At 39.5% G+C, this 27,044-nt stretch overlaps 4 protein-coding genes across 5 annotated transcripts in view; all 4 read right to left on the bottom strand.

The window, feature by feature from the left end:
* Positions 1-165: 165 nt before the first annotated feature.
* Positions 166-10,693, bottom strand: LOC113052695 (synphilin-1-like). Its single transcript, XM_026217100.1, has 10 exons — positions 10,604-10,693; positions 9,954-10,024; positions 9,119-9,176; positions 6,229-6,830; positions 5,003-5,182; positions 3,850-3,963; positions 3,632-3,757; positions 2,613-2,782; positions 2,460-2,531; positions 166-1,107 (listed from the first exon to the last, which is right to left on the bottom strand). The coding sequence occupies exons 2-10, from the start codon at positions 10,008-10,010 to the stop codon at positions 441-443; spliced, it is 2,046 nt and encodes a 681-aa protein (XP_026072885.1). The 5' UTR covers positions 10,011-10,024; positions 10,604-10,693; the 3' UTR covers positions 166-440.
* Positions 10,694-12,459: 1,766 nt separating this feature from the next.
* LOC113052841 (protein-lysine 6-oxidase-like) lies at positions 12,460-15,009 on the bottom strand. Its single transcript, XM_026217291.1, has 6 exons — positions 14,583-15,009; positions 14,404-14,512; positions 13,522-13,653; positions 12,825-12,981; positions 12,651-12,746; positions 12,460-12,579 (listed from the first exon to the last, which is right to left on the bottom strand). Exons 1-6 carry the CDS (start codon positions 14,974-14,976, stop codon positions 12,460-12,462), a joined length of 1,008 nt encoding a protein of 335 aa, XP_026073076.1. The 5' UTR covers positions 14,977-15,009.
* Positions 15,010-16,632: 1,623 nt separating this feature from the next.
* On the bottom strand, positions 16,633-20,208 carry LOC113052842 (protein Largen-like). Its single transcript, XM_026217292.1, has 3 exons — positions 20,074-20,208; positions 18,282-18,823; positions 16,633-16,904 (listed from the first exon to the last, which is right to left on the bottom strand). Exons 1-2 carry the CDS (start codon positions 20,206-20,208, stop codon positions 18,341-18,343), a joined length of 618 nt encoding a protein of 205 aa, XP_026073077.1. The 3' UTR covers positions 16,633-16,904; positions 18,282-18,340.
* A 5,950-nt stretch (positions 20,209-26,158) lies between these two features.
* LOC113052694 (dmX-like protein 1) overlaps positions 26,159-27,044 on the bottom strand; it is a 27,642-nt gene continuing 26,756 nt past the window's right edge. For both annotated transcript variants that reach the window (XM_026217098.1, XM_026217099.1), the window contains exon 45: positions 26,159-27,044. This exon is cut by the window's right edge and continues 558 nt beyond it. The gene's annotated coding sequence lies outside the window, so the exon portion shown is untranslated.

Here is a 27,044-nt window from a genome sequence, read left to right as displayed (position 1 = left end):
AATGATGTTTAGATATTGAAATGGAAAAGAAGCCATTATTTATTTATTTTTTATTAGTTTAAACTGAGGACTTTCTGTTCCAGTTTAACCTTTATTTGTGGAAGGATCAAATATTTCTTGATTCATTAACTGAACGCTTCTCTCCTCGTCTGATGGCATCAGATCAGCTGAAAACCTCTTTATTTTAATCACCAATGATTCCAATAATATAATGTTTCTTGCATTCAAACATGACAGTTAAATTATAAATCCATACTTTAACTCAAAACAATACAGACGACTTATAAAAGTATTAGAGTTATCAAATCAATCAGAAACTGAAGGCGCCGCACCGAATCGTTCGTTTGTTTGTTCGTTCGTTCTCTGCCTGTTTTTGATTATTAGATCTGTAGAAAATCACAGTATTTCAAAACTGTCAGAAAGTGTGTAAAGCTTCTGATTTAAGCAGCGCTGGTCTTGCTCTTGCTCTTCTTTCCGGACGTCCCGGGGTGTTTGGACGCGCTGCTGTTGTTGTTGTTGTTCTGGTTTCCGCTGAGGGTTTCCATGAAGGATCGGAGCGTCCCGAACGCCCGTCTGCTGGACTCCGGCTTGTCTTTCCCGGGCTGGACTCTGGCGTCGGGTGCAGCTCCATCTTTCGGCGGCGGCTCGTCAAACGTGACTCTCAGTCTGAGGCTCTGCGAGGTCTTTCTGCGAGAGGACGGAGACTTGAGGGCGCTTTTGGGACTCGTGGTGAGCTTCTGTCCGTCGGGGCTCTCTCCCGTCAACTCTGTCTTGGTGTCCGGGTCGCTCTGGTCTGACGACGGAGACGGGTTGTAAACGTTCACGGATCTGGAAGTCCTGTGTGTGAAGGAGACGTTGAGCTTGTGTTCGTGGGGATGTGTGATGGGCAGCTGTGTGGGCCGCTCGGGTCTGGGCTGCTTCGACTCGTCCGCAGGATACACAGCGTCTCCGTCTGATTCGCTGAGCGAACGCTGCACGATCTGCTTGAGTTCCCGCCTCTCGCCCGGCCCCAGCCGTCTGATTGGTCCCGCTCCAGGCCCCGCCCCTGGCCCCGCCTCTTTTCCTTCAGAAGCCGCTTCATCCGTGAGATTCATCTCAGTCCATGAGCTGCAGGAGACGGAGAGAGACGTCTGTGAGACACACACATCTACGGAGGAAACGCTCCTGAAGCTGGACTTCCTTTACTGCTTAAATTCACTTTTAATAACTGAAAAAGATGTCTAATCAACTCAATTTAAATATAAAAAAATCATAGCATCTTATGAAATGTTCTATTTTTACCAAATTCACATTTTTAGTGGTTTCATTCAATTTTAGTAACTGAAATTATGTCTAATTAATTCAGTTCATGAAGGTTTAACGATTTAATAATGTATTACAATTTTAACAATAAGAGGTGCTGCATAAAAGGTGTTTTATTTTTTATTATCTGTTGTAATTTTGCTGGACTTTTTTAGTTTATTTAAATGTATTTAAAAAAATAACGTCTAACCAGTTGAATTCATGAAAATGTAAATTTTTAACAGCAATAGTGCTTTATGAAAAATGTTTTATTTTCTCCTAATCTTGTGTTTTTTGTTTTGTTATTTTATTTTTGCATTCCATTTTAATGGCTTATTTAATAATAAAAAGGGACATCAAATCAGCTGAATTCATAAAAGTTCTTAATTTATTAATATTTTAACAATAACGTGCCTTATTAAAAATGTGTTTTATTTTTCAGTGTTTTCAGTTTGTTTTTAAAATAAATTTTCCAACGAAAAGGTATGTGTAATTAGTTTTTTTACTTTATTTTTATTTATTAATATATGTTAACAATAAAAGTGCTCTTTGAAATGTGTTTCAACTTCGTTATGTTAGTTTTTATAAGGAATGTGCGTTTTACGATTTCATACAAACTTATACATATAACATAAACATATAACTATTACAATTTAATTAATCTTGTAAATTGCAATCAAATTGAATATAACTGTTTAAATTAAAAACATGATTAAAAATGGTGTGGTATTCCTTACCAAAATGAAAAATTATAATCATTATTATTACTAGTACTTTAAGATGTTATTATATATTTCTGTCAATTTCTTCAATTTAAATTAAACTTTTATTTTGTCGGATTGTTATGAAGACCTTTGAGTTTCTGTGTGCTTTAAGAAGTTGCATTATTTTTATTAATAATATTAACACTTTTGTTGCTACTAAATACATTCTACTGTGCAATAGTTATATACAGTATGTCTGTCATAATTTCTTCAAGTTAAACCAAACTTTTATTTTGTCGGATTGTTAAGAAGATCTTTGAGTTTCTGACTATACTTTTCATATTGCCAACTGATTAGATGTACCGCCCTACTTTTGATTAATTCATCCGTTTCCGCTCGTGTTGGTCAGGCATTGCTGAGGGTCATTACTGAGGGTCATTACTGAGGGTCATGAGGAAGCGTCTGGGGTCAGACCTGGGTGACGGCGTTCTGTGGGTCTGCAGCGGCTGGAGCTGGTTCTGGAGAGCGACTCGAGCCGTGGTCTGTCTGTCAGGGTCAGAAACACAGGCTCAGGTCAGTCAGCGCTCGCAGCGGTCAAACACTCATCAGCTGGACGAAGGCTCTTACTCCTGCAGCTGTTTGGTCAGTTTGACCACCTGCGAGGCCAGAGACATGCAGGTCTCCACCACCACCAGGTACCTGGAGCAGGTGCTGTGACCCTGCCGCTCGGCATTCTGGGACGCTCGCTCGCCCTGCTGGTTCTGCACCGTCACGTTCGAGCCGTACTCCACCAGAGTCTGAACCACAGAGACGTCACATTACCATAATAACCAGTGAACATCCAGAACTGTGACTCACGACGTGTGTTTGTTCACAGATATGATAATGGATTTGGAAATTTAGTGTAAACTGATGCATTTTATTTTTCAGGATTCACAGATGAACAGAAAGCTCAAAAGAACAGCATTTATTTGAAATGGTAATATTTTGTAACATTATACTCCACCGTTCAAAGATTTGGGATCAGTAAATTAATACTTTTATTAATCAAGAATGCATTAAATTGATCGAAAGTGACAGTAAAGATATTTATAATGTTACAGAAGATTTATATTTAAAATAAATGCTGTTCTTCTTAACTTTGTTCATCTGTGAATCCTGAAAAATAAACTGCATCAGTTTCCACAAAAACATTAATGTGTTCAACACTGATAATAATCAGAAATGTTTCTTGAGCAGTAAATCATCATATTATTCTGATTTCTGAAGATCATGTGACACTGAAGACTGGAGGAATGATGCTGGAAATACAGAAATACATTACACTTTAACACAGATTCACACAGAACACAGATGATTTACATTAGAATAATATTTCACAGTTTTACTGTATAGTAATAGAAACTTCTTTAAAAAACACTAAAAATCTTATTCCAATCATTTGAATGGCAGTAAACACATCACTGGAACACCAGAAATGTTAAGTAGGAAATCGTTTTGATGTGTGTGTGTGTGTGTGTGTGGTCAGTGAATGAGAGCCAGTGTTTTTCTTTCTGTGTGTAAGCGAACAGAACAATCCTGCGTCTCTCAGCACCGCAGAGCAACAGGAAACGGGAGGAGAGCTGCTTCCTGTCTCTCTCTCAGACCTGAACGCAGCTGAGGTGTCCGAACTGAGCCGCCACATGCACCGCCGTGTTCCCGTTCTGATCCGCCTCGTCCAGAGAGATGCCCTGCTCCTGCATGAACTGCAGCAGCCACAGCAGAACACGCTCCTGTAACACACACGTGTGCGGCGGTCAGTCACATGATCGGGGATCGTCTGCGAGTGTGTGTGTGTGTGTGTGTGTGTGTGTGTGACGCTCACCTGTCCGTGTCTCGCGGCGTAGTGGATGAGGCTGGGATGCTCACGAGTGCAGCTGAGCTCGGCGATGGCTTCAGTTTCACTCACCATCCAGCGCACACACTCCAGATGACCGTTCTGCACACACACACACACACACACACACACACACAGGTGCACAAACACACACACAGACACACACACACACACAGGACAGTTACAAACATGATTTTCTACTCACTATTTCCAATCATAGGTCAGAGAGCAACGTTCTCATCCTACAGATCATCTGATTGGACAAACTCCTGTACACGCCCATGAGTGCAGGATGATGTCATCAGTGTTTCCAGTCTGTTCTTCTTGTTTATTGTGTGGAGGTTTAGTTGATCACTAGATGTTTCAGCCGAATCCCTGTCAGCTGGAATCTTTACTTGAAGATGTTTAATTTAATGAACATTTACTTCATTTAAAGACATCTGCATGATTCTCTGATCTCATTTAAAGGGACAGTTCACCCAAAAATGAAAATGACCCCATGATTTCCTCACCTAACCATATTGTGCTTTTTTTTTGATGAATTGTGCAACTCTAGAGGAGAAGGGAACTGTGTGTGAGTGTGTGTGTGTGTGAGTGCGTCTCTGTGTGTGTGTGTCTGTGAGTGTGTGTGTGTGTGTGTGTGTGTCTCTGTGTGAGTGTGTGTGTCTCTGTGTGTGTGTGTGTCTCTGTGTGTGTGTGTGTGTGTGTGTGTGTGTGTGTGTGCGTGCGTGTGTGTAGTGTGTGTGTGTGTGTGTCTGTGAGTGTGTGTGTGTGTGTGTGTGTGTGTGTCTCTGTGTGAGTGTGTGTGTCTCTGTGTGTGTGTGTGTGTCTCTGTGTGTGTGTGTGTGTGTGTGTGTGTGTGTGCGTCTCTGTGTGTGTTTGTGTGTCTGTGTGTGTGTGTGTGTGTGTGTGTCTGTGTGTGTGTGTGTGTGTGTGTGTCTGTGTCTGTCTGTGTGTGTGAGTGTGTGTGTGTGTGTGTGTGTGTGTGTGTGTGTGTGTGAGTGTGTGTCTGTGTGTGTGTGTGTGTGAGTGTGTGTGTGTGTGTCTCTCTGTGTGTGTCTCTGTGTGTGTGTGTGAGTGTGTGTGAGTGTGTGTGTGTGTGTGTGTGTCTCTCTGTGTGTGTGTGTGTGTGTGTGTGTACCCTGACGGCGAGGCCGGCGGGCGTCAGCTGCTGTGTGTTCCTCTCGGTCAGACAGTCTTCTCCCATCAGTGAGGTCAGGTGCTGCACACAGTCGGTGTGACCCTGAGCCGCAGACACGTGCAGCAGGTTGTTCTCGTCCTCGTCTCGGATGCGCTCCAGGTTCTCTGCTGCTAAATGAGGCTGAAGACACACACGGTTAGATCACATCACAAAACTGATCTTTAATAAAACACACCCTCACAGCCCTTCACTTCATTAAGAGACTGGTGCATCTGGATAAACAAAGCAGAAACTGATGTCAGAAAATCCCCAGTCTGTTTAGATTTAAAGGTCAGAAATATAGCTTACAAATCACAAACATGACACTTTTAAGGATTTATTCATTAATGCGTTATATATTTTTTTCAAATGGTTTATGAAATCGTTAATACAAGGAGCTTTCTTTACAGATCTTCTGCTTTAGAGCATCTGTTAATGTTAAATCCACAACTGAAATATAAGATATTAAGTCAACTACATCTTTCCGGAAAAAGAAAAATATATATTTTCAAGGCTTTCATAATGTTTATCAAATGAGTTTTTGCTCGAAACGAACCGAAAAGAAAAAATAAATCGGCCAAAAATATTTGAAAAATATTGCCATATTGGATATCGATAATATTGTGCATCCCTACTTGAAATATATATATATATATATATACAGAAAAAACTGGCCAATAATTTTTTTGTTTAAAAACATTTTTGCATTTTGTACTTAAGAGAATTTTATTAAAACCAATTAATATTTATGCAGTATTTATAAACCATTTTTTCCCACTGAAAAGAATGCAGTTTCTTTTTTTATTTATTATTACAAAATCATTTTCGATTACTGCAGTATTTCAGGTTTCAAATAAAGACTAGCAGTGCACTTTTCTTTCAGCATCACGACTGATTTGTAGATTGTATTGTATTTTCACATTTTCCCTTTGTTTCTTTGGTGGTCAACTTTTTTAAAATGTATTTATTTATTTATTTACAACCACCAGTCTTTTCCAATCATGCGCTCAATTTCTGTGTGTTCATAAACCAAATGCCACTAAAAAGTCACCAAATTTTGATTTTTTTAATTTCAAAATGTATACTGTTTGGTCAAAAGCGACCGAAGAGGCCCAGAGGTTTCTGGGGGAAAACCTTGAGAAGATCATATCACATTTAAAGAGAGTGAAGTCGGAGGCGTCTCTCACCAGCAGAGAGATCTGTCCTTCTCTCACGGTGTTCAGGATGTTCTGCGTCTTCTTGGCTTCTTCATCAGCTTCTCCAAACGTCCTCCAGGGCTTGTCCTGCTTCGGGGCTTTGGCCGGCTGGAGAGGGAGCGTGTCGGGTCGGTCGAGGTCCGGCTCGGATCCGTGAGCGCTCTGTGTCCTGAGATAGTCCTGATCCACAGACTTGGACTTCCTGATGTGTGGCCAGCTGACGGGAGAGAGCGCACAGAAGTGTGTCCCGTGGCTCATGCTCTCGGAGTGTGTGAGCGCGCTCCTCTTCTCTCGCGGCAGGCTGGACGTCTGCTGACCGGACTTGATGTAAGGCACGTCCAGGATCTCGTCCATGTCCAGGTCGTAGTGCTCCAGCTCTCCGAACATCAGCAGGCCTCTGCTCTTGTCTTTGCTGATGTCTGCGGTCAGCTCGCCGCTCTTCCCCTCGCTCTCCGGCTCGGTCTCCTGCGGCTGGTGTTTGAGAGGAGACACACGCTTGACCGGCCGCAGCTTACTGTAGACCTCAGCGATGCCCGTGGGCTTGATTCCCGCTCCGTGTGACGCCGCACTACGAGCCCAGCTGATGGACGGAGCTGAAACACACGAGAGCGACCCGTCCTGATGTGAACATCGAAACACTGATGGAGGGAAATCACCCAGAACCCAGAGTCACGGGTATCTCCTTATATACAGGTGCTGGTCATATAATTAAAATATCATCAAAAAGTTTTAGTTTAAGATACACTCAGACTGATATATTTCAAATGTTTATTTCTTTTAATTTTGAGGATTATAACTGACAACTAAGAAAAATCCCAAATTCAGTATCTCAGAACATTAGAATATTGTGAAAAGGTTCAATATTGAAGACACCTGGTGTCACACTCTAATCAGATAATTAACTCAAAACACCTGCAAAGCCTTTAAATGGTCTCTCAGTCTAGTTCTGTAGGACACACAATCATGGGGAAGACTGCTGACCTGACAGCTGTCCAAAAGATGACCACTGACACCTTGCACAAGGAGGGCAAGACACAAAAGGTCATTGCAAAAGAGGCTGGCTGTTCACAGATCTCTGTGTCCAAGCACATTAATAGAGAGGCGAAAGGAAGGCAAAGATGTGATAGAAAAAGTGTACAAGCAATAGGGATAATCACACCCTGGAGAGGATTGAGAAACAAAACCCAATCAAAAATGTGGGGGAGATTCACAAAGACTGGACTGCAGCTGGAGCCAGTGCTTCAAGAACCACTACACACAGACGTATGAAAGACATGGGTTTCAGCTTCGCATTCCTTGTGTCAAGACACTCTTGAACATCACACAGCGTCAGAAGCGTCTCGCTTCAGAAAGGACTGGACTGCTGCTGAGTGCTCCACAGTTATGTTCTCTGATGAAAGTAAATCAGGGTCCCAGAGTCTGGAGGAAGAGAGGAGAGGCACACAATCCACGTTGCTTGAGTCCAGTGTAAAGTTTCCACAGTCAGTGATGGTTTGGGGTGACATGTCGTCTGCTGGTGTCGGTCCACTGTGTTTTCTCTGAGGTCCAAGGTCAACACAGCCGTATACCAGGAAGTTTTAGAGCACTTCATGCTTCCTGCTGCTCACCAACTTTATGGAGATGCAGATTTCATTTTCCAACAGGACTCTGCACCTGCACACAGTGCCAAAGCTACCAGTACCTGGTTTAAGGACCATGGTATCCCTGTTCTTAATTGACCAGCAAACTCGCCTGACCTTAACCCCAGAGACAATCTATGGTGTATTGTGAAGAGGAAGATGTGATATGTCAGACCCAAGAATGCAGAAGAGCTGAAGGCCACTATCAGATCAACCTGGTCTCTCATAACACCTGAGCAGTGCCACAGACTGATCCACTCCATGCCACGCCGCACTGCTGCAGTCATTCAGACACAAGAGACACAACTAAGTATTGAGTGCTGTACATGATCATACTTTTCATGTTCAAACTTTTCAGTTGGCCAAGATTTCTAAGAATCTTTTCTTTGTATTAGTAATGTTATATTCTAATTTTCTGAGATACTGAATTTGGGATTTTCCTTAGTTGTCAGTTATAATCATCAAAATTAAAAGAAATAAACATTTGAAATATATCAGTCTGTGTGTAATGAATGAGTATAATATACAAGTTGCACTTTTTGAATGGAATTAGTGAAATAAATCAACTTTTTGATGATATTCCAATTATATGACCAGCACCTGTAATCATAAATTAAATCTTTTTTTAAATAAAAAACAAACCCAAATAAAATTAATAATTTTAAATAAAATATAACTCACTAAAATCAAATAAAAGAAAAATGTATATAATGTAAATAAAAAAATCAAATCAGAAATTTTAAAATAAGATTTTTTTATATATAAAATAGATTGTTACAAAGCAGCTTCACAGCATAAAAAATGTAAAATAATTATAAATTAATCATTTTATAATAAAAACAAAAAATCTAATAAAAGAGAAATTTAAAGTAAAAATAAATAAAAAAATAACAAAAATCAAATCAGAAATATTAAAATCTGAAATTTTACAAAAGAAACTGATTATACTGAGCAGCTTCGCAGCAAGCACTAAGAAAATAACAGAATCAATAATTCCATAAACACATATTCATAATTTTAATATCCACATCAAACTGTTTAACTAAAGCAGTGTTTTTAATTCAGAATTCATTTTTTAATTATAAAGCCATTCTACAGAAGCCAGTAGTGTCATAATTCAGCTCAGTTTAGAGTTCAATAAAAGTGTCATTGCTGAAAAGTTCAACAAATGAGAATCTGAATTGAGCTTCAGTTATGAAGCAGCTCTATAGAAGGCAATAGAAATGTTGTGACTCCTGTATAGATCTGAAGCTCTTCAGTACCTTGTCTCTCGTCGTTCGCTCCATCGTGTCTTCGGCACAGCTCAGGAATACTCTTGAACTGAGACAGAACACACATCAGACGGGTTATGAAATATCAAATAACTTATGTGTTCAGCAGCAAGTCATGTGACCATTAACCAACATCACAGAATAGTTAAACCATAAAAAATAAAAATTAATAAATAGGTGTAAAATAAAAAATAAATGTAAGAAATAAAAATGAATTTTTTTATATAAAATTAAATTAAAAATTAAAAAAAAAAAATGAAATGCTTAATAAATATTGAATAATAAAATGTTAAATTCAAATAAATCAATTTTGAGATAAAAACAAATCAAATTAAAACACTTATTTAAAAGATTACATACTTTATTAGTTTATCTGCATGTCATGTGAACATTAACCATCATTAGAGAACCGTGAATATGTGAAAGTGCTGATCGTTTATTAATGTTTAATCTCAGGAGTAAATATCTGAGCTCAAATGGGTTCAGCTTTTTAAAAACTGTCGACTGATTATCGGCACCGATATTTAGCTTTTTAATGGTTATCGGTATCATTTTCATAACTGATTTGCGGATTAAATAATCACACCCCTTGTTATTCTCATTGATATTAATTAAACAATTTTACACCAGATATACATATTGATTATTGATCTACTTGATCTGTAATAATCGTATAATAAAGGTCGACCCCTATCCTAGACAACAGATTAATATGAAAAATGTTTCAAGTCCGTGTTCCGTGATACGATCACGTGGAATGAAGATCCATACAGCATTTTTAAACAGGTATAATAATAATAATAATAATAAATGATCATAAACTCACAGGTAAATCATCAGTGAAGTCAATCTCGTCCAGATCCAGGTATTCAGGAACGTCCATCTTCAGCCAGCATTCTGAGACACACACACACACACACACACACACACACACTCCATCATTACAGGGTCACACTGTCCACTACTGTACTACACTCGTGTGACGTCACTCCGAGTGCAGGGGGCGGGGTTTGGGCTCATACATCAGAACGGGATTGGATGGTGGTTTGTGGGCGTGGCTATCAGAGCTTAACGTGTGTTAATTAAACTATGAAGTATCTATTTAACCACTGATTAACATTAACCAGCATATGAGAGTTATTTATACTTTGAAGAAAATTCCTAAATATTTTTTTGCGTCCAGAATAAGTGATGGAGCTGTTAATAAGAGCAGAATCATGAAGAAAAGAGTCACTGATGCTCATGTTTCACATCCAACACAAAACAAACTGATGGATGTTCATGAGACGATGGAGATGCTGCTGTCTGTGTGTGTGTCTCTCTCTCTCTCTCTATCTCTCTCTCTCTCTCTCTCTCTCTCTCTGTGTCTTTTGTTTCTAGCATTAGCTTTAGCATCTCCCGTGCTCTCTCCGTGTTTCTCCGGTTTCCCGCGCGTCTCTCGGTCGGATGTTGTGAGTGTGTCTGCCGTGACGTTACCTCGTTCCCGCTGCTGTCTGTCTCTCGCCGCTCGTCTGTCTGTGTTTCTGCCGATTAGCGGATCATCTGAAGAATGTGACACGAGCACGCGCCTCCCTCAGCGTCCTCGGCGCGCGCGGCACCGAAACACGCGCACACACACGGAGACGCTTACACGCAGACACGCGCATGCGCCAGCAGAGGGCGACAGACACAAACAAACTCAAGCTCTAAAAACATTCCCTTCATGAATCATTCTCTAGAATCTCTGGGCACGATTCAACTCACACCTGCAGAGCTTATAAAAGTCTAACAATATAAATCTGTATTATGAACAAAAACATTTAAAAAAAGATTGAAAAAATTTACTTTTGAAGGGTAGTGTTGTTAGAAAATATTTTTATTTTAAATAAATGCTGTTATTTTTCACTGTATTCATCAAATAATCCTGATAAAAGTATCACAGGTTCCAAAAAATATATATTGTGCAGCACAACTGTGTTCAACACTGATAATAATCAGAAATGTTTCTTGAGCAGTAAATCATCATATTATTCTGATTTCTGAAGATCATGTGACACTGAAGACTGGAGGAATTAATTTAAATTTAATTAAATTAAGATAAGTTTGGATTCGTTAAAGAAACAATAAGATTAATTTTAATCAAATAATATTAATAACAAAAAATGATAGATCAATTTTAATTAATGATTAATAAACAATTATTGTATTAATTTTATTTACAAATGAGGACAGTTTGGGATGTTTTCTCAGATTAATTCACTTCTGGCTACAACTTTGTCCTCAGAATATGGTTAATAAAGCAAAGCATTAAACCAAATACACACCTTATGAAGTGTTCCCTAACTTTCTCTATCAAGTTAGGGGAAAAGACTAATTAAACACATATATTCATATTCCCACAGCTCTGATGATCACTTACATTCCTCGTCACTCAATAAATAAGAACACATGAAAGTTAAGAAAACATATTCTCATCTGCGTTTATTCAAGTTTGTGCCTCCTAAACTAAAGGGATTTATAATATCAGCAACACCTGTGAAAAGAGGCTGAAAAAAGTAGACAGATAATATCAAACATTAATCTGAAAATGATGTTCATATTGTCAGCCTCTTATTAAACGCTCCTTTTTTTTTTTTTTTTTTTTTTGCACACATCCCTAAAACTAAACCAAACTGTTTGTAGAAACATTACAAATAACATAGATAATACATTGAAAAAACCTTGACTCTTTCAAAAAAAAAAAAAAGCAAGATAAAAACAGTACAACTACGACTGGATGGAGTTTTATCATTATTTTACACTCAAAAAGACAGAATAACTGTACAGACTGGAATATTGTAAGGCTTTACTGTGAAATTATTACCCAGCAAACAGAGAATGTTTTATAAAGGTTCCAGAACTCCTTCTTAAAATAATGTTAATGGAATGTTCTTAGAACAATGTTCTCACAACGTTCCTCTGATGTTATTTGCGTGTTCTCAGACCTGTGTTCAGAAATCCTTCACTTTCAAAATGATAGAACAGAATGTTTGAACAGCGAGATGTTTTTAACATAAACACTGATGTTTTAAACATTGAGAGAACGTTCAAATGTAACGTTCTCGTAATGGAATGTTTCAATAATATTGAAGAAAGATGTTACTTTGAGCGTTTAAAAACCCTTTGAAGTGATGCTTTCATAACGTTGCATGTTTTGATCCGTGTCTGTCATCATTATTTTCACAGATATCAGCAGGCCGTGGTGATGTTCACTGCTCCTGGGTTCTCTCGAGTCCTAGTGTCTGTGAAGAGAAGGATTGCAGGATTGACACACGAGCTGGTTTCTTTCAGGTAAGATGAAGAAAGTGCATGACTTACGATGTCACGCTGCAGCCGGACACGTGCGCGTAGTTTCCGGTGTAGTGAATGTCACAGCGAACTACATTATTACTGAAGTCTGACTCTGACACATGGAAGCCTGGGTTGACTGTAATCTGAAATAAAGCACATCAGACCCTTGAGAAGATCCTCAGAGCACCAGCAGCTCGTGTGGAGGCTCTCTGACCTTCAGCGTGTAGCGTCCCGGCTGGACGTCTGTGATATCGATCCACTGACAGTCGATGTCTGCGCTGTAGGTGTCGTAACATCCGGGACTCAAACCCTGCGATGGAGAATATCACACTGTCTGTGTCGTCTGTGCTGTGTGTGAGTGTGTGTGTGTGTGTGGGTTATTACACACCTGTGTGTGAGACGTGCAAGCGTAGCGGCGGTAGTGTCCAGGGTCACAGGACGTGTCCTCCAGACAGAAGCTGGCTTTATGACCCTCGGCGACGCGCTGCTGTGTGCTGGAGTCCAGCAGGTCGTAATGACAGAACTCATTCATGCTGTGATAGTGACTGAGCACAACACAACATCAGCACACACACACACACACACACACCGACTCTTATGTAGAACAGGAGCAGATTGTTCATTCAAAGGTTTTGGGTTATTAGTCTCTTCTGCTCATCAGACGTGCATTTATTTGATCATAAATACAGTACAATTTTCAAATATTATTATAATTTAAAACATCTGTGTTCTGTGTGAATCTGTGTTAAAGTGTAATGTATTTCTGTGATGCTCCGCTGTATTTTCAGCATCATTCCTCCAGTCTTCAGTGTCACATGATCTTCAGAAATCATGAAAATATGATGATTTACTGCTTGATTTCTGATTATTAGCAGTGTTGGAAATATTTTTGTGGAAACTGATACATTGTATTTTTCAGGATTCACAGATGAACAGAAAGTTCAGAAGAACAGCATTGATTTTTTTGTAACATCATAAATGTTTGCACTGATAGATTTAACACATCCTTGCTGAATTGTTTTTTAAACTAGTGTACATTCAAATATTTTCTTTTGCATCACGCTTGTAAATACATTTCTCCTCACTTGTGACAGCTGTGCCATTCCCAGGTGTGTCTGGGTCTGTTGGGAAGAAAGTCTGCGGTTCCCTGGTTCTTCACGCGCTGGGGGAACCTCAGCAGAACCCTGGTGTCGTAATCTCGAGCGTTTGCAGCAGAACTGAGGAACACAGAGGAGATTTCAGAAATCTCTTAGAACAGTGTTCTCGACACCTCCTCACGAGGTCATCTGGATGCTCTCAATAATATTCTTCAGTAATAACAACAGTATAATAATAGTTTTCAAAATCTAGAATAGAATGTTTGTATAACAAGGAAAAAAAAGTTCTTTAAACATAAAGAAATTGGAGTTTAGATGTCGAGAGAACATTCAAATGTAACATTCTCAAAATGAAAGAATGGAATGTTTCACTAACGTTCACATAACCAAAAAGAAACGTTCTTATGCAATAAAACACTGGATGTTTCGAAAGCATAAAAAGAAATAACATTTTCATAATGGTTTTAAAATTATAAAATGTATATGTTTGCATAAAAAAGAAGAAACGTTCTTTAGATATAAAATTGGGTGTTCTAAATGTTAAGAGAGCATTCAGATGTTCTCATGTTTTCAAAATGATACAAAGGAATGTTTCTCTAATGTTTGTTTAAACTGTATAGATAGATAGATAGATAGATATTCTCATAAGTGTTTTAGAGGTTTAAATTTACATTTATTTTTCATTTCCAAAATACAGAATAGAATGTTTCTCAAAAATGTACATAAACAAGAAAAAAAATGTCAAACTTCTAACGCTCACATAACCCAGAAGAAACGTTCTTGAGATGTAAAAAAAAAAGCATGTTTTAGATGTTGAGAGCACGTTCAGAGTTCCAGGAGGACAGAAGGGACTGTTCCTCTAACACACACCTGGCCAGACAGTTCTCCTCGGCCGCGCACCGGAGGCTGTACATGGGCGCTCTCTGGACATACGTGGACACCTGGATCATGTAGGGGTCCACCACCAGATCCGGGAGACCTGAGCACATCCACCATCATCATCATCATCATCATCATGAGCTCACAGACTCATGGCACGCACTTCTCACCGTTCTGGAAGTATCTGGTTCCGTATCCGTGGTGCCTCAGCGCGCTTCTCGGTCTGGGTCTGTAGTACGAGTCGTAGTAGTTGTAGTGTGGACTATAGGGACCGTTCCTGACGGATTTGTAGGGATCGTAGGGGTCATCGGACACCATCCGGTCAGTAGAGTCCGCGCTGGTGTTCTGTCGGTCTGTGATCACGGTCACCGGCGCGGATTCTGCTCGGTTCGCCTCTCTTCGCCCCGGAGGCACGTACCGGGACCCCGGGCTCACCAGCTGGTACGCGCGCCCGTTATTCGTCCATCGCGTCCGCGCGCGCTGCGCACCTGCTTCGTGCTGCGATCCACGGTGAAGCTGAGAGAACACCGACAGAAACAGCAGCACCACACCGAACCGAGCCATGATCCGCGCGCCGAGTGAGTGAAGATGAAGATCAGATGAGGAGGAGCTGCTGAAGCTGCTGCGCGTGCACGAGTTCCTCTGGATCAGTTTCAGAGTTACACTGTAACACATTACACAACAACAGCATTGCTTCATTATATATGAGCTCACTTGAGTTATACAATCATTACAAATGATCATTTACCAAAGATGAACTCGACCTTGTATTTTCTTCCAAACCTGAAACACTTTCTTCTGTGGAACATTTACTTTGTAAAATGTTGCTGATGAAACATGAATCATGAACCAATTAAAAACGGAGATTTTTTTTAAAGAGAAAAGAGACTTTATGTTCACAGAAATTGTGTAATTTATTCTCACACATATCAGTCAATCAATATTTTGTAAAGACAAAAAAAAAGAAACAGACTTTCAGTTGAGACTTTTTTCACAGTTCTGAGAAAATAATAATGTTTCCTGAGAATAGCAAGTTATAAAGTCAGAATTGTAAACTTGCAATTTTGACAAAAAAAAGTTATAGTCACAGTTATTTTTTTACTTCAATGCAGAAAGGGCTTCAATATATAACAAAACCCTGAATAATTCTTCAGAAGAAAGAAATAAGAAATAGCATTTTTATTTGTGACTTTGGGAGCAGAAGAGCAGGTTTCCTCGAGGGTCATTGTGCTGTGTTCACAGAGTCAGATTTCTCTGAAATAATAACCAGTGAAGAGATGATTTATAAAGTGCTTTTACTGAGCTTCTATTTTTAATCAAAGGTAGTAGTAAAATCCTACGACTGTGTTCTTCCAATAGTATTCTTTGTTATCTTCTCATCACTCTCTTCAATGAGTTTGGCTGGATTTGAGTCTGATGTTCTGGTGGTGATAGAGGTTTCTTCTGTCCTCAACAACAGCAGCAGTGAAACTCCGTGTTTGCGTGTGTGAAGGATGACCTCTGCTCATTAAACTCAAATAAAAGCCTGGTCTCAGGCCACACGTGTCCTCAGAGCTCACATCCAGGATCACACCGTACACCTCAGTGTTCTTCACTCAGCAGCTCAGTGAAAGCTGAGACCCTCCTGAACCAGACACGTTTAAAGATTAAAGTCGAGGTGCTGTGAATATAAGGGTGTCTCAATGAGCTGCAGATGTGTGGCGTCGATCTGAAGACTTTAATCTGCACTAATGAGACGGGACAGGACGTATAAAACATGGAAACACCAGCAGGACGTTCACCTGAGATGTGCTCTCACTTTCACTAAAGCTCATATAATCACTGCTGAGACCAGCATTCTCTCTACGTCCTCCTGATGGGGTTTATAGCCTGCAGCACCACAAAACCAGGCAAAAAAATGAAGTTCTTAGCAATGCATATTATTAATCAGAAATTAAGTTTTAAGTAAATATCTTCATGGAACATGATCTTAACTTAATATCCTAATGATTTTTGGCATAAAAGAGAAATTTATAATTTTGACCCAAAGAATGAATGAAGAAATAAGAGTTGAGACTTTTTTCAATTATTTTTACTCCATGGTGAACACATTTACACACATCTGTGTCTGTGCCAAACTCACCATCAGTGTTTTCACAGGTCAGAGGTCAGAGGTCAGGTCAAACTCACACACATCTGTCACTCAATAAACACACGTTCAGATGCAGAGGACTTCATGTTTTTAATCAGTACATAAATACATTTTCCGTCATCTACCGTGTGACATCTTTAAAATCATCTTAGAAAATATCAAAAATATGCATATTGTATCTGAAGGCTTTCTTTACAAAAACACAGAAGTTGTCTGCAGACGTGTGACTCTGTGGTGAGTCTGTTCTGCGTCTGGTTCTGGGGCTCGTCTCCTGTGTGATCTCCGTCAGGATCGCGTGCTCCTCGGGTCGCTCTGTCAGGAAGCACGAGCACCAGCTGAAGAAGATCTGAGTTCGAGAGACCTGCACACACACACACACACACACACACACAGAAGGAGCAGAGATGAGACGCTGCTGTGTAGGAGATGAATACTGATTTCTGTCCTCCCACTGATCTGCACATGAGCTTCTCTCAAACACACGCAATCTCCTCACATCTCGCTCTAAAGATTTTGAATTAGAACTTACTTTCAGATTTTTTATTTATTTATTTATTTATTTGTATATGTATATATATATTAAGCTTTAGTTATTTACAAATATGAGGAATGCTGCCTTGGAAACTAGAAATGTTCTTGATTTAAAGCAATTAATTTTTTTTATTGTGTTGCTTTGTTAACTATCTGAAATAAAATGTGTATTTCAGTTAATTGTTTTTATTTCAAGTAATTTTTTTTTTTATGGCGTTGCCTTGGAAACTAGCGGAAACAAAATATATTTCAGTTAATTAAAAAACATTTTATTTAAAGTATTTTTTTATTGTTTTATTTACTGTTTTTATTATTGTGTTACTTTGTTAACTAGCTGAAATAAAATGTATATTTCAGTTAATTAAAAAAATGATTTCAAGTAATTAATTTTTTCATGTTTTTTATATTGTGTTGCCTTAGAAACTAGCTGAAATAAAGTGTATATTTATTTCAGTAAATCTTTTTTATGTCAAGTAATGAACTCTTTTATGCTGTATTCAGAATTAATTGCATCTGTTCATGATCATATCTTCATCATCTCTGATGTTTTCATCTCATTGCTGAAATAATTCAGATATTTAATGAACATTTTCACATTTCCACAGTTTTCATCAAAGTTGATAGCGGTGATAAATATACTGTTTTGCATTCTCATTTTCTACAAAACTAGCAAAAGATAAAACCCATGATAGTGTTTCTAAGCTTTTTCTTTTACAACCTGATGAATCCGATCATCAAAATGTTTTCAGCTTTCGGCAAACACATAGAGTCTATAATCCAGAATAACACTTCCTCCAGTGAAACAGTGTTCTGGTCTGAATCAGGAGAGAAATCTGCACAGATCAAGCAGCGTTTAAACAGATCTAAACTAATCTGTGAGAGACAACAGCAGATGCACTTTTTCACTGGAGGAAGTGTTATTATGGATTATAGACTCTATGTGTTTGAGTTAAAATCATCTTAATGCTGGATGTGTTTCATCTTTTGTCTTCTCCAGATGTTCACTGATGGACTGGAGTGCTGTGGATTATTGGGATGTTTTTATCAGACTCTCATTCTGACGGCACCCATTCACTGCAGAGCATCCATTGATGAGACACTGATGCAGTGCTACATTTCTACAAACCTGATGAAGACACAAACTCATCCTGATCACTTCTGGCTGAATTATTCCTTGAATGATGAAGGAAAGGCCTGCTTCTCTTACCCTTCCTCTGTCGTACAGCGTCTCTCCAAACACAAATACAAGTTCAGTCTCAGTCTGCGTCAGACAGTGGTGCTGGTGGACTTGCGTAAAATGGTCTTCTGTGGTTTCTGCGAGGGGAAGGCGAGTCCACCGTTCTGCAGGAGCGTCTGATGGACGGGGCTGGGTCTGGCGTCGATCGCTTCGGGGTGTAAGTGCAGATCTGTGCTGTCCACGTCACACTGCAGGTCACAGTCGGGGCAGTAGCCGTGATACTGGACCTTCTCACTGAAGCGCACGCGCTCCCTCGTGGTCTGAGCACAGCGGCCGGCGTGACCTTTCACCTCCACAGAGTCTCTGAGCGGCGCTCCGCTGGCCGGGATCTCCTGGGCTCTGGACGCCGAGGGTCTCTTCAGCACGGCTGGGGGTCTGAAGAGCGTCTCCTCGGGGTAGATCTTGACGCTGGACGCCGTGGTGGTGCTGCTGCTGGAGCTGCTGTTGGAGCTGTCCATCAGATCCTCCTCCAGACGGAGGTCAGAGGTCAAGCAGTCGATCTCCTCCACCACCTGAGGACCAGCGAGAGTCAAGCGTGAGACGAGCTCAACGTGCAGAAGAAACCAGAAAACACACGAGTCGTTATGTAACTGCAATATCCGATCGATATCTGAATAATCAGGCATAAGTCATAAATGACCTCTGAAGTTCAACATAAAGAACATAAAGCTGCATATGGATGCATTTGAACCCAACAGACTTACAGAACAGAAAAAGAGCAATTCATCCCCTGCTGCCATAATAAATGTGCACAGAATTAATCTGTAAGTGTTTCCATAATGTACACTTATGAACACTGACCCTAACTCAATCCTAATTCTGAACAAAACCAGAAAATATTTAACAACTCAACTAATAACTCTAATCTGCAACTACATCCACATGCATACTTTTTTTTAAATTTGTTTTATATATATTTTATACGTTATAACATGTCGGAGTGTTCTGAACAGAATGTAACATTCCTGGAACGTTTGCAAAATGAAATGTTCCCTTAATGTTCATATAACCAAGAAAAAAACGTTTAAAACAATAAAAACGTGCATTTGAAGCCAGAGAGCGCAGGGACATCTGCTGAAGATCAGTTTGACATCTAATCGAAATCATCTTAAAGACATCTTCTAAACTCTATTTGACATCTGATCCCGTCCTGCGGATGCAAACGTGACGTCACACAGACGTCACTGAGATGCACGTGTGATATCAGGGAACATTCAGAAAGAACGCTCTTATAACATATTTCTGTTCAGTTTCTGTCTCCTAAAGCGATGTGTAGCAGACCTTGACTGCGTGAAGTGTGTTTATATCATCGCTATATTATCACACAGTTGTAATCTGATAAATACGGCTGTAATGCCTGAAGACATTAAAGTTATAATAAACATTAACATCACTGGTTTTTGAAAAGCTATTATACAGTAGATATCGTTTGTTTTAGATCGCAAATGTTTAGTTTAATATAGAAAATAGAATATTTTATTGCTTTATTGTGATTTCTGTAATTAGTTAATATCTGAGAGACCCAGTGTACTCATGAATACTGAATGAATGACTGAATGAATGACAGCTGTCAATCACATCAAACACGCGAGTCAGAAAAGAGTCGACTCTTTGATTCTGATTCCCTCGAATGATGATGTCGAGCATCAGAGACAGTAAATGTCATGTTTACACGAGGCCTCGATGGACATGAACATCAGATGAGCACCTCATCTTCTTCATCATCATCATCATCAGCGCTTATAACGCCGTGTTCACGCACCTCTTTGAGCTCCTTCGCCACATCCTTCAGGTCTCCCAAGATGTGCTCGAGATCCTTCACGATGCACCTGATCTGTCGCTTGACTTTAACTTTTTTCACGCCTCCGTCCGCGTCCGCCGCCGCGCTCCCGGACATTCTCCGAGCCGGACCGGGTCACGGGTGTCCTCTCGGGAAGATCACGCATGTCAATGCTCGCATGTTTTCCTCCAGATGCTGAAGAATCTCGAGCTGCGCGTCCCGGTGAAGCCGCGCATGCGCGCTCCCTGCACACACACTGATGCTGGAAACCACAGACAAACAGAACATATTAGAAATCATCATCAGTCCTGAGTCATGAGTCAGTCCTCCTCTATCTGTGAGATCAGCTGTGTGCCAGCACGCTAACATAGGCAACTTTTTGCTAACTAACGTTCCGAGAACATCCTGTTCTTTTTTTTTTTTTAAATCGTTTTCTTTGTTATGCGAGCATGAAGGAAACATTCCATTTATCATTTTTGCAGACATCCTGGAAACGTTATTCTCGAATGTTCTCTGAACGTTCTGAAAAAAGAAGTAACATTTCAAAAAACGTTATGAACCAACTAAAATGTCTCAGAAAATAACGTTTTGAGAACATTATTAAAGACCAGATAAATTTGAACAAACATTAATGTTACTGGAAGAACGTCTTCCAGAGGTCTGCTCAAGATCGCTTAAAGGGACAGTTCACCTAAAATGAAAATCACCTCATGTTTTACTCACCCTCAAGCAGGGATGGACTGGGAATAAAAAACGGCCCTGGACTTTGACTAAACCCGGCCCAAAGCAATCGGCGCGGAAACTCGACAACAGTCTGTCTGCGCCATCTTTGTGTACTGTTGATTTAAACACTCAACTTAAACACTCTGTACTGTCAGGTATTTTGTCTTCTTCTGAGGGTGGTTTGACAACAAACAAAATCTGACTTGGGGCGCTTAAAAGTAATTTAAAGTTGAGCTGGAGTGAGTGTCTTTCTCTGCTCTTGGTCTAAGCTCAACCTGAATAAACAAATTATGAAATAGATAAAAATAAAATAAAAAAGGTTTTATTCCAAGATAGCATAGAATAGATTATATAATATGCTGTTATAACAATCTACAATCTATTCCATGCTGTCTTAAAATGAATTTATTACTTAATAATCTTAATTAATTTATGCAGTAATTAATCTTACTGCACAAATAATAATACCACATCTAAATGAAAATACACCATTACAAATGTAACTTCTGTATTCATAATCTTCAAAGTTTGTAAGGATTAACTGTAACGTTACCAACATTTTTAAAAGTAAAAGCACAAAATATTTCTTAATATTAGCTACTGCATGTGGCATTTTACAGCTAAAATGTTGAAGTTTAGCTGTTTTAACTACTGTAATCATTAAAAATGTAGCAACCTGAATATCACTTCCTAACATCATCCCTAGCAAGAAACTCTTTCTCCTCTCATGCTCCATACTTACTGTATTTTCCGGACTATAAATCACACTTTTACCGGCCGTTCTCCAGATCACAAAGATAGCCAGTCAGCCCCTGTTCGTGGATGTTTCGATGTGGAAAGCAGTTTGGAATGGAAATATTTATATTTTACATATATTTTACATGTATATTTACAACATACTTTTCGTACCATTTATTAAATTAGAGAACTAAGCCAATAGAGTTCAGAGTGTGATTAATTTGAATCAGTTTGGGAGTTCAAAGCGGGTTTGCAAATCATTTGAGTCATTTTGGGAGTTCGGAGTATGGAGCGTGAATCATTTGAACCAGTTTGAGAGTTTGGAGCGGGATCGCAAATCATTTGAGTCTGTTCGGGAGTTTGATAAGGGATCACGAATCATTCGAGTCAGGGAGTTCGGAGCGGGTTCGCGAATCATTTGAGTCAGTTTGGGGATCGCGAATCATTTGAATCAGTTCGGGAGATCGTAGCGGGTTCGCGAATCATTTGAGTCAGTTCGGGAGTTCAAAGCGGGTTCGCGAATCATTTGAGTCAGTTCGGGAGTACAAAGCGGGTTTGCGAATCATTTGAGTCCGTTTAGGGATCGCGAATCATTTGAGTCTGTTCGGGAGTACAAAGCGGGTTTGCGAATCATTTGAGTCCGTTTAGGGATCGCGAATCATTTGAGTCCGTTTGGTGATCGCGAATCATTTGAGTCAGTTCGGGAGTTCGTAGCGGGATCGCGAATCATTTGAGTCAGTTTGGGGTTTGTTTTAATGATGTGCCTTTTAACAGTATCAAGTATATTCAAAAACTAAACAAATTTAGTCTAATGTAAAGTTACATGATGAAGTCATACTAGTGCACGTGTGCATTTTGAGTGCGTTCTTTCACTGCATTATTTGGTGTATTCAAATGCATTTATGAATGCATGTGAATGATCACAAAATTCAAGATATGTGGGTTAGAAAATGTATATATTTATATCATTTTATGTAGTTAATCAATATCACACGAAGAGTGCCATTCAGTTTTTCTCCAAAAATCAGCATGATTAAAATGTGATATTAAGTTACTACAAACAATAATTTTATTACAAATAAAAAAATGTTGCAGAATAATTTAATATATGAATGAATAATAGCCTAAAGAACGTTGGAGCCAAAAGGGTTCTTTCTTGTCATTAGAGAACCTTTTTATCATAAAAGGTTCTTTGGAGTTGAGTAAAGAACCCTATGGTTCTATATAGAACCCCAATGAACCCTTTTTTCTAAGAGTGTGTTGTCATAACGTTCACCTTGGAGATTGAAAATGTTTCTTTTTTGAGACCCCAGGAGCCCAAATTCAGACCCAGAACAATAAAACCCACAGAAGAGGTGGGAGTTCAAAGGAGGAATCTTTATATTACCAAACTGCAGCGAGAGGAAGAGTAGATATAAGTCATGATCTGCAAGATTAACCACAATCTGATGTGATCCGACCACCTCAGAGAAAACCAGTGTTGAGCTGCTGCAAGAGCTTTTGAAGCACAGCAGCTGTGGTCAAAGAGTTCTCGTGTGTTCTGATTGGTGGATGATGATGATGAGTGGATAAAGACTAGAGCAATCAAATAGTGAGAGAGTGATCTGCTCACCTGGTTATGTTCGTGGTCAAGTCATCCTAGATATATATGACTTTCTTCTTTTAGACGAATCCATCTGGAGTTATATTTAAAAAATCCTGGCTCTTCCAAGCTTTATAATGGCAGTGAATGCGTGTTATTTTTCAATAATCTAAAAGAAGTCCAATAAAGCGCATCAGTACATCATAAGAAGTGTCTCACACAGCGCTGGGGGTGAATAAAGGCCTCCTGAAGCGAATCGATGTGTTTTTGTAAGAAAAATATCCATATTTAAAACTTTATAAACTGTACTGTTCATTCCAGCGGATGATGTAGATGTAGCGTAACTCAAATATTGTAGCGCAATGGAGAAAATGAATTAGAAGAAAATACAAATGTGGGAGGATTTCGATATAAACCGAGAGGAGACTTTGCTTCCGTTGCTTCTGTAAACAAACATAGATTGTCGCAAGACTAGCTTTTTCTCACCTGAGCTTACGCTACGACTACGTTATCTTCTTGGAATGGCTTGAAGCTAGAGATTACAGTTTGTAACATTTTAAATATGGATATTTTTCTTAATTTCCTGTTAGCTGGGATTACACATTACAGTGGCACACATAAACTATAAAAACACATGAAATTCAATCATGCTGCTTTAAAAAAAAATCTGTTTTGTAATATCACACATAAAATATGAGACTTAGGTCTCTGCAGAGCAAAAGTGGGCGTTTATCACCATGTGGGTGTTTTGAAACTGCTGGGTGTTTCTGAATCATGCAGTCTAAATGATCCCCCTTACCCAACCCCACCCCTAAACCTAACGTCACTATTACATCAACTAATCAGGTATCATGGTGTAAAAACACCTTGATCTCATAACTCCCATTACTTTCGTTAACTCCCACAATTTAACTAATCTAACAAAGAATAATAAAATAAAATAAGAATATTAGAACGAAATGTTTAAACCTACCAATATAGTACTTTAAGTCAAATTATTCTATATTTACACAAACAGTCAGTTTGTTTTCTATTAAAAATGATAATGCTATTGTTGGTTATATATGCAAACATTACATTCAAATGTATGTAAATATTCCTTGAGAAGCATACATTTCACAATTTTACACCTTAACACTCATTAACAGCAGCTGTGACACCGTTTATATTATATTCGTATTCATCAATATAAATATAACGCGCGCAGATAAGTGTGACGTGGACTGAAGACGCGCGAATAAGTGTGACGGTGGACTGAAGACGCGCGAATCTGATTGGCCGCTGCTCGGTGACGTCAGCGTTCCGTTCACGGAAGTCACGGCGGAGCGTCTCTTTTCTTTCTTTTACTGTCTATGCTCTTTTCACAGCAGACTTTCAGAAACTGATCTGGGGTGCATTTACCAAAATCATAGTTGCAATACAATTTCCCATTGCCAACCAAGTAAGTTGCTAACAGGAGGTCAGTTTGTCATCATAAACTCACGCAAATATGTCAACGCAGAATAGTCTATGCGCAGATCCCATTCATAGAGAAATTAATAATTGTTGCATAAGTTTAATGCTTTTTCTGTGCAGTAAATATAAGAAATAAACCACACACTTCTGTATTATTTTCATTTTGTTGTGAAAGCTACTGCTGACGCATGGATTTAGAAGTTTTAGTTTTATTAACATTAATTATTTTGAGTTTAAAGCCTCTCTTAATTACTAAAGCGTGTTGTTTGGTGCAGCTTTTCTGTCGATCAAAGTGCAAACAGCTGACCCTGCGCTCATGATAGTGTTATTAAGTTTAGATCAGGCTGGTATTCATAAATCACTCAGGTAATTGTGTTAATCATGTTAATTTAGTGTGTTTCGCAGGTTTGAGGAGGGAGTATGCGCTGGGAGCCGCTGTCATCGGCGAGTCGCTCTGATCGGATCATTGATTCAGTTCAACTGAGTCGTGGCTCATGATTCACTTTCTGTTCTTCATACAGTCCGTGATTTGGGAGGAGATATTAAAGGAGCTGTTTTAATGCATGCATTATTCCTTATAATATGTCTTCTATGTACTCATTAATTGTATGTACTCATCCTCACCTCTGACCCTGACTGAGTGAAGCCTCTCAGATCTGCTGCAGAGTTTGTGTCTGTGTCATGAAGTGTGTCTGGAGAACGAAGGGCTGTTCGAGGTGTGTAGAGGACACGAGGATCATGGGGTCAGACACATGAACGTATCCTGTACCTTGAATGGATTAACTGCAGTTTAGATAAAAGTGTGTAATGAATGCAGAACGCTCATCTGAAACTCATCAGCTCCTGTTTGTGTTTCTAATAGAAGTCCTGCTCTGCTGAAACTGATGAACTCTGTGGGAGAAGATCAGCAGCAGAAATAGATCCGTGACTCACTCTTACACACCCATTATATCTGTGTGTGTGTGTGTGTGTGTGTGTGATTCTGAGTCTTAAGTCGCTGGGGTATGTGATACTCAGATAGCAAACTGAGCTGTTTAAACGCTGCTTGATCTGTGCAGATTTCTCTCCTGATTCAGACAGAACACTTTTTCACTGGAGGAAGTGTTATTATGGATTATAGACTCTATGTGTTTGAGTTAAAATCATCTTAATGCTGGATGTGTTTCATCTTTTGTCTTCTCCAGATGTTCACTGATGGACTGGAGTGCTGTGGATTATTGGGATGTTTTTATCAGACTCTCATTCTGACGGCACCCATTCACTGCAGAGCATCCACTGATGAGACACTGATGCAGAGCTACATTTCTACAAACCTGATGAAGACACAAACTCAGATCTCAATATACATTTTTGTTAATCTGAGCTCGTGCACTTTTTCTTATGCAGAGTCGAGTCTGTCTGCATCTGTCACACACACACACACGCGCACACACACACACGCGCACACACACACACGCGCACACGCACACACACACACACGCACACGCGCACACACACACACGCGCACACACACACACACACACACACACGCACGCACACAACAGAAGACATGGACATGAAATAAAGATGTTGCATTAATTCATTTATTTTCTGGTTACAGTAATGTGCATTACAGATCTCTTCATTATAAAATTAGATTCATTTGCGTATATATTCACATTTGGGAGGTTAAAGGGCAGAAAGCATGATCCCTATACAGCCGATTCCTTACGTCTCTATATCAGCAATGATCAGGGGGAAGAAAAAATCATTTCACTCTGGATTTCCAGAGCAAATACACAACCATTCTGAGACCAGGACGCATTTACTGCGGATGTGAAAGGAGGTAAGACATAAACATCAGTTTAGGATTTAAACAAGAAAGAAGTCTACTTCATCCAAAGCTTGTTTTAAGCATAAATTCACTTCATTTTGACTCTTCACATCTCTGCGTCTCTCTCTCTCCAGTGAATGTGTCTTGATTTAAGGATGTTTGTACTGAAAAACCACTTTCTGCAGTGAAGAACACCACCACGGCCTTCATCCGATAAAAATCCCTAATGCGATCGCCGGCAGGTAAAAGAAGCGTAAAAATAAACCCTGAACAGCGTTTCTAAAAACAAACGTCTGCAGAAGATGATTATAAATATGCTTTATATTTAACACCGAATCATCTCATCAAGTCTCGTGTTAACTCCATATTTACACTGAAAATAAAAGTGACAGCGACCGTCCGCTCTCAGTTTGATCCACAGATGGAATGATGCTAGCAAAGTGCTTCATCTTCAACCTCAGGGTCCTTCCACACTCTCAGAGCCTGTGTGAGCGTCTGTCTCCTGCTCAACACACAAGAAGACTGCTGCCGGCACCCATTGGCTTCTATAGTATGGAAGTGAATGGCTACCGGGTGTGTCCAGCAGATGAAAGACGCTCGTGCAGGTTTGGAGGGAGAGGAAATGATGGCTGTTTTTATTTT

The sequence above is a fragment of the Carassius auratus genome, chromosome 33, assembly GCF_003368295.1.
Source record: "Carassius auratus strain Wakin chromosome 33, ASM336829v1, whole genome shotgun sequence".
NCBI classification, from domain to species: Eukaryota; Metazoa; Chordata; class Actinopteri; order Cypriniformes; family Cyprinidae; genus Carassius; species Carassius auratus.
This window is presented reverse-complemented; position numbering and strand designations above follow the sequence as displayed.

Bases quoted from the DNA above. Each gene is read 5' to 3' on its own strand.
- LOC113052695 (XM_026217100.1), bottom strand. From the start codon at position 10,010: ATGGACGTTCCTGAATACCTGGATCTGGACGAGATTGACTTCACTGAT. The intron at 2,532-2,612 runs GTAAGAGCCTTC...TGACCCTGACAG, and splicing joins CTGACCAAACAGCTGCAGGA to ACAGACCACGGCTCGAGTCG. The intron at 1,108-2,459 runs GTCTGACCCCAG...CGTCTCCTGCAG, and splicing joins CACAGAACGCCGTCACCCAG to CTCATGGACTGAGATGAATC.
- LOC113052841 (XM_026217291.1), bottom strand. From the start codon at position 14,976: ATGGCTCGGTTCGGTGTGGTGCTGCTGTTTCTGTCGGTGTTCTCTCAG. The intron at 14,513-14,582 runs GTGAGAAGTGCG...GGATGTGCTCAG, and splicing joins AACCAGATACTTCCAGAACG to GTCTCCCGGATCTGGTGGTG. The intron at 12,580-12,650 runs GTCAGAGAGCCT...GCTTTATTTCAG, and splicing joins CGGGACGCTACACGCTGAAG to ATTACAGTCAACCCAGGCTT.
- LOC113052842 (XM_026217292.1), bottom strand. From the start codon at position 20,208: ATGTCCGGGAGCGCGGCGGCGGACGCGGACGGAGGCGTGAAAAAAGTT. The intron at 18,824-20,073 runs GTGCGTGAACAC...GCTGGTCCTCAG, and splicing joins TGGCGAAGGAGCTCAAAGAG to GTGGTGGAGGAGATCGACTG.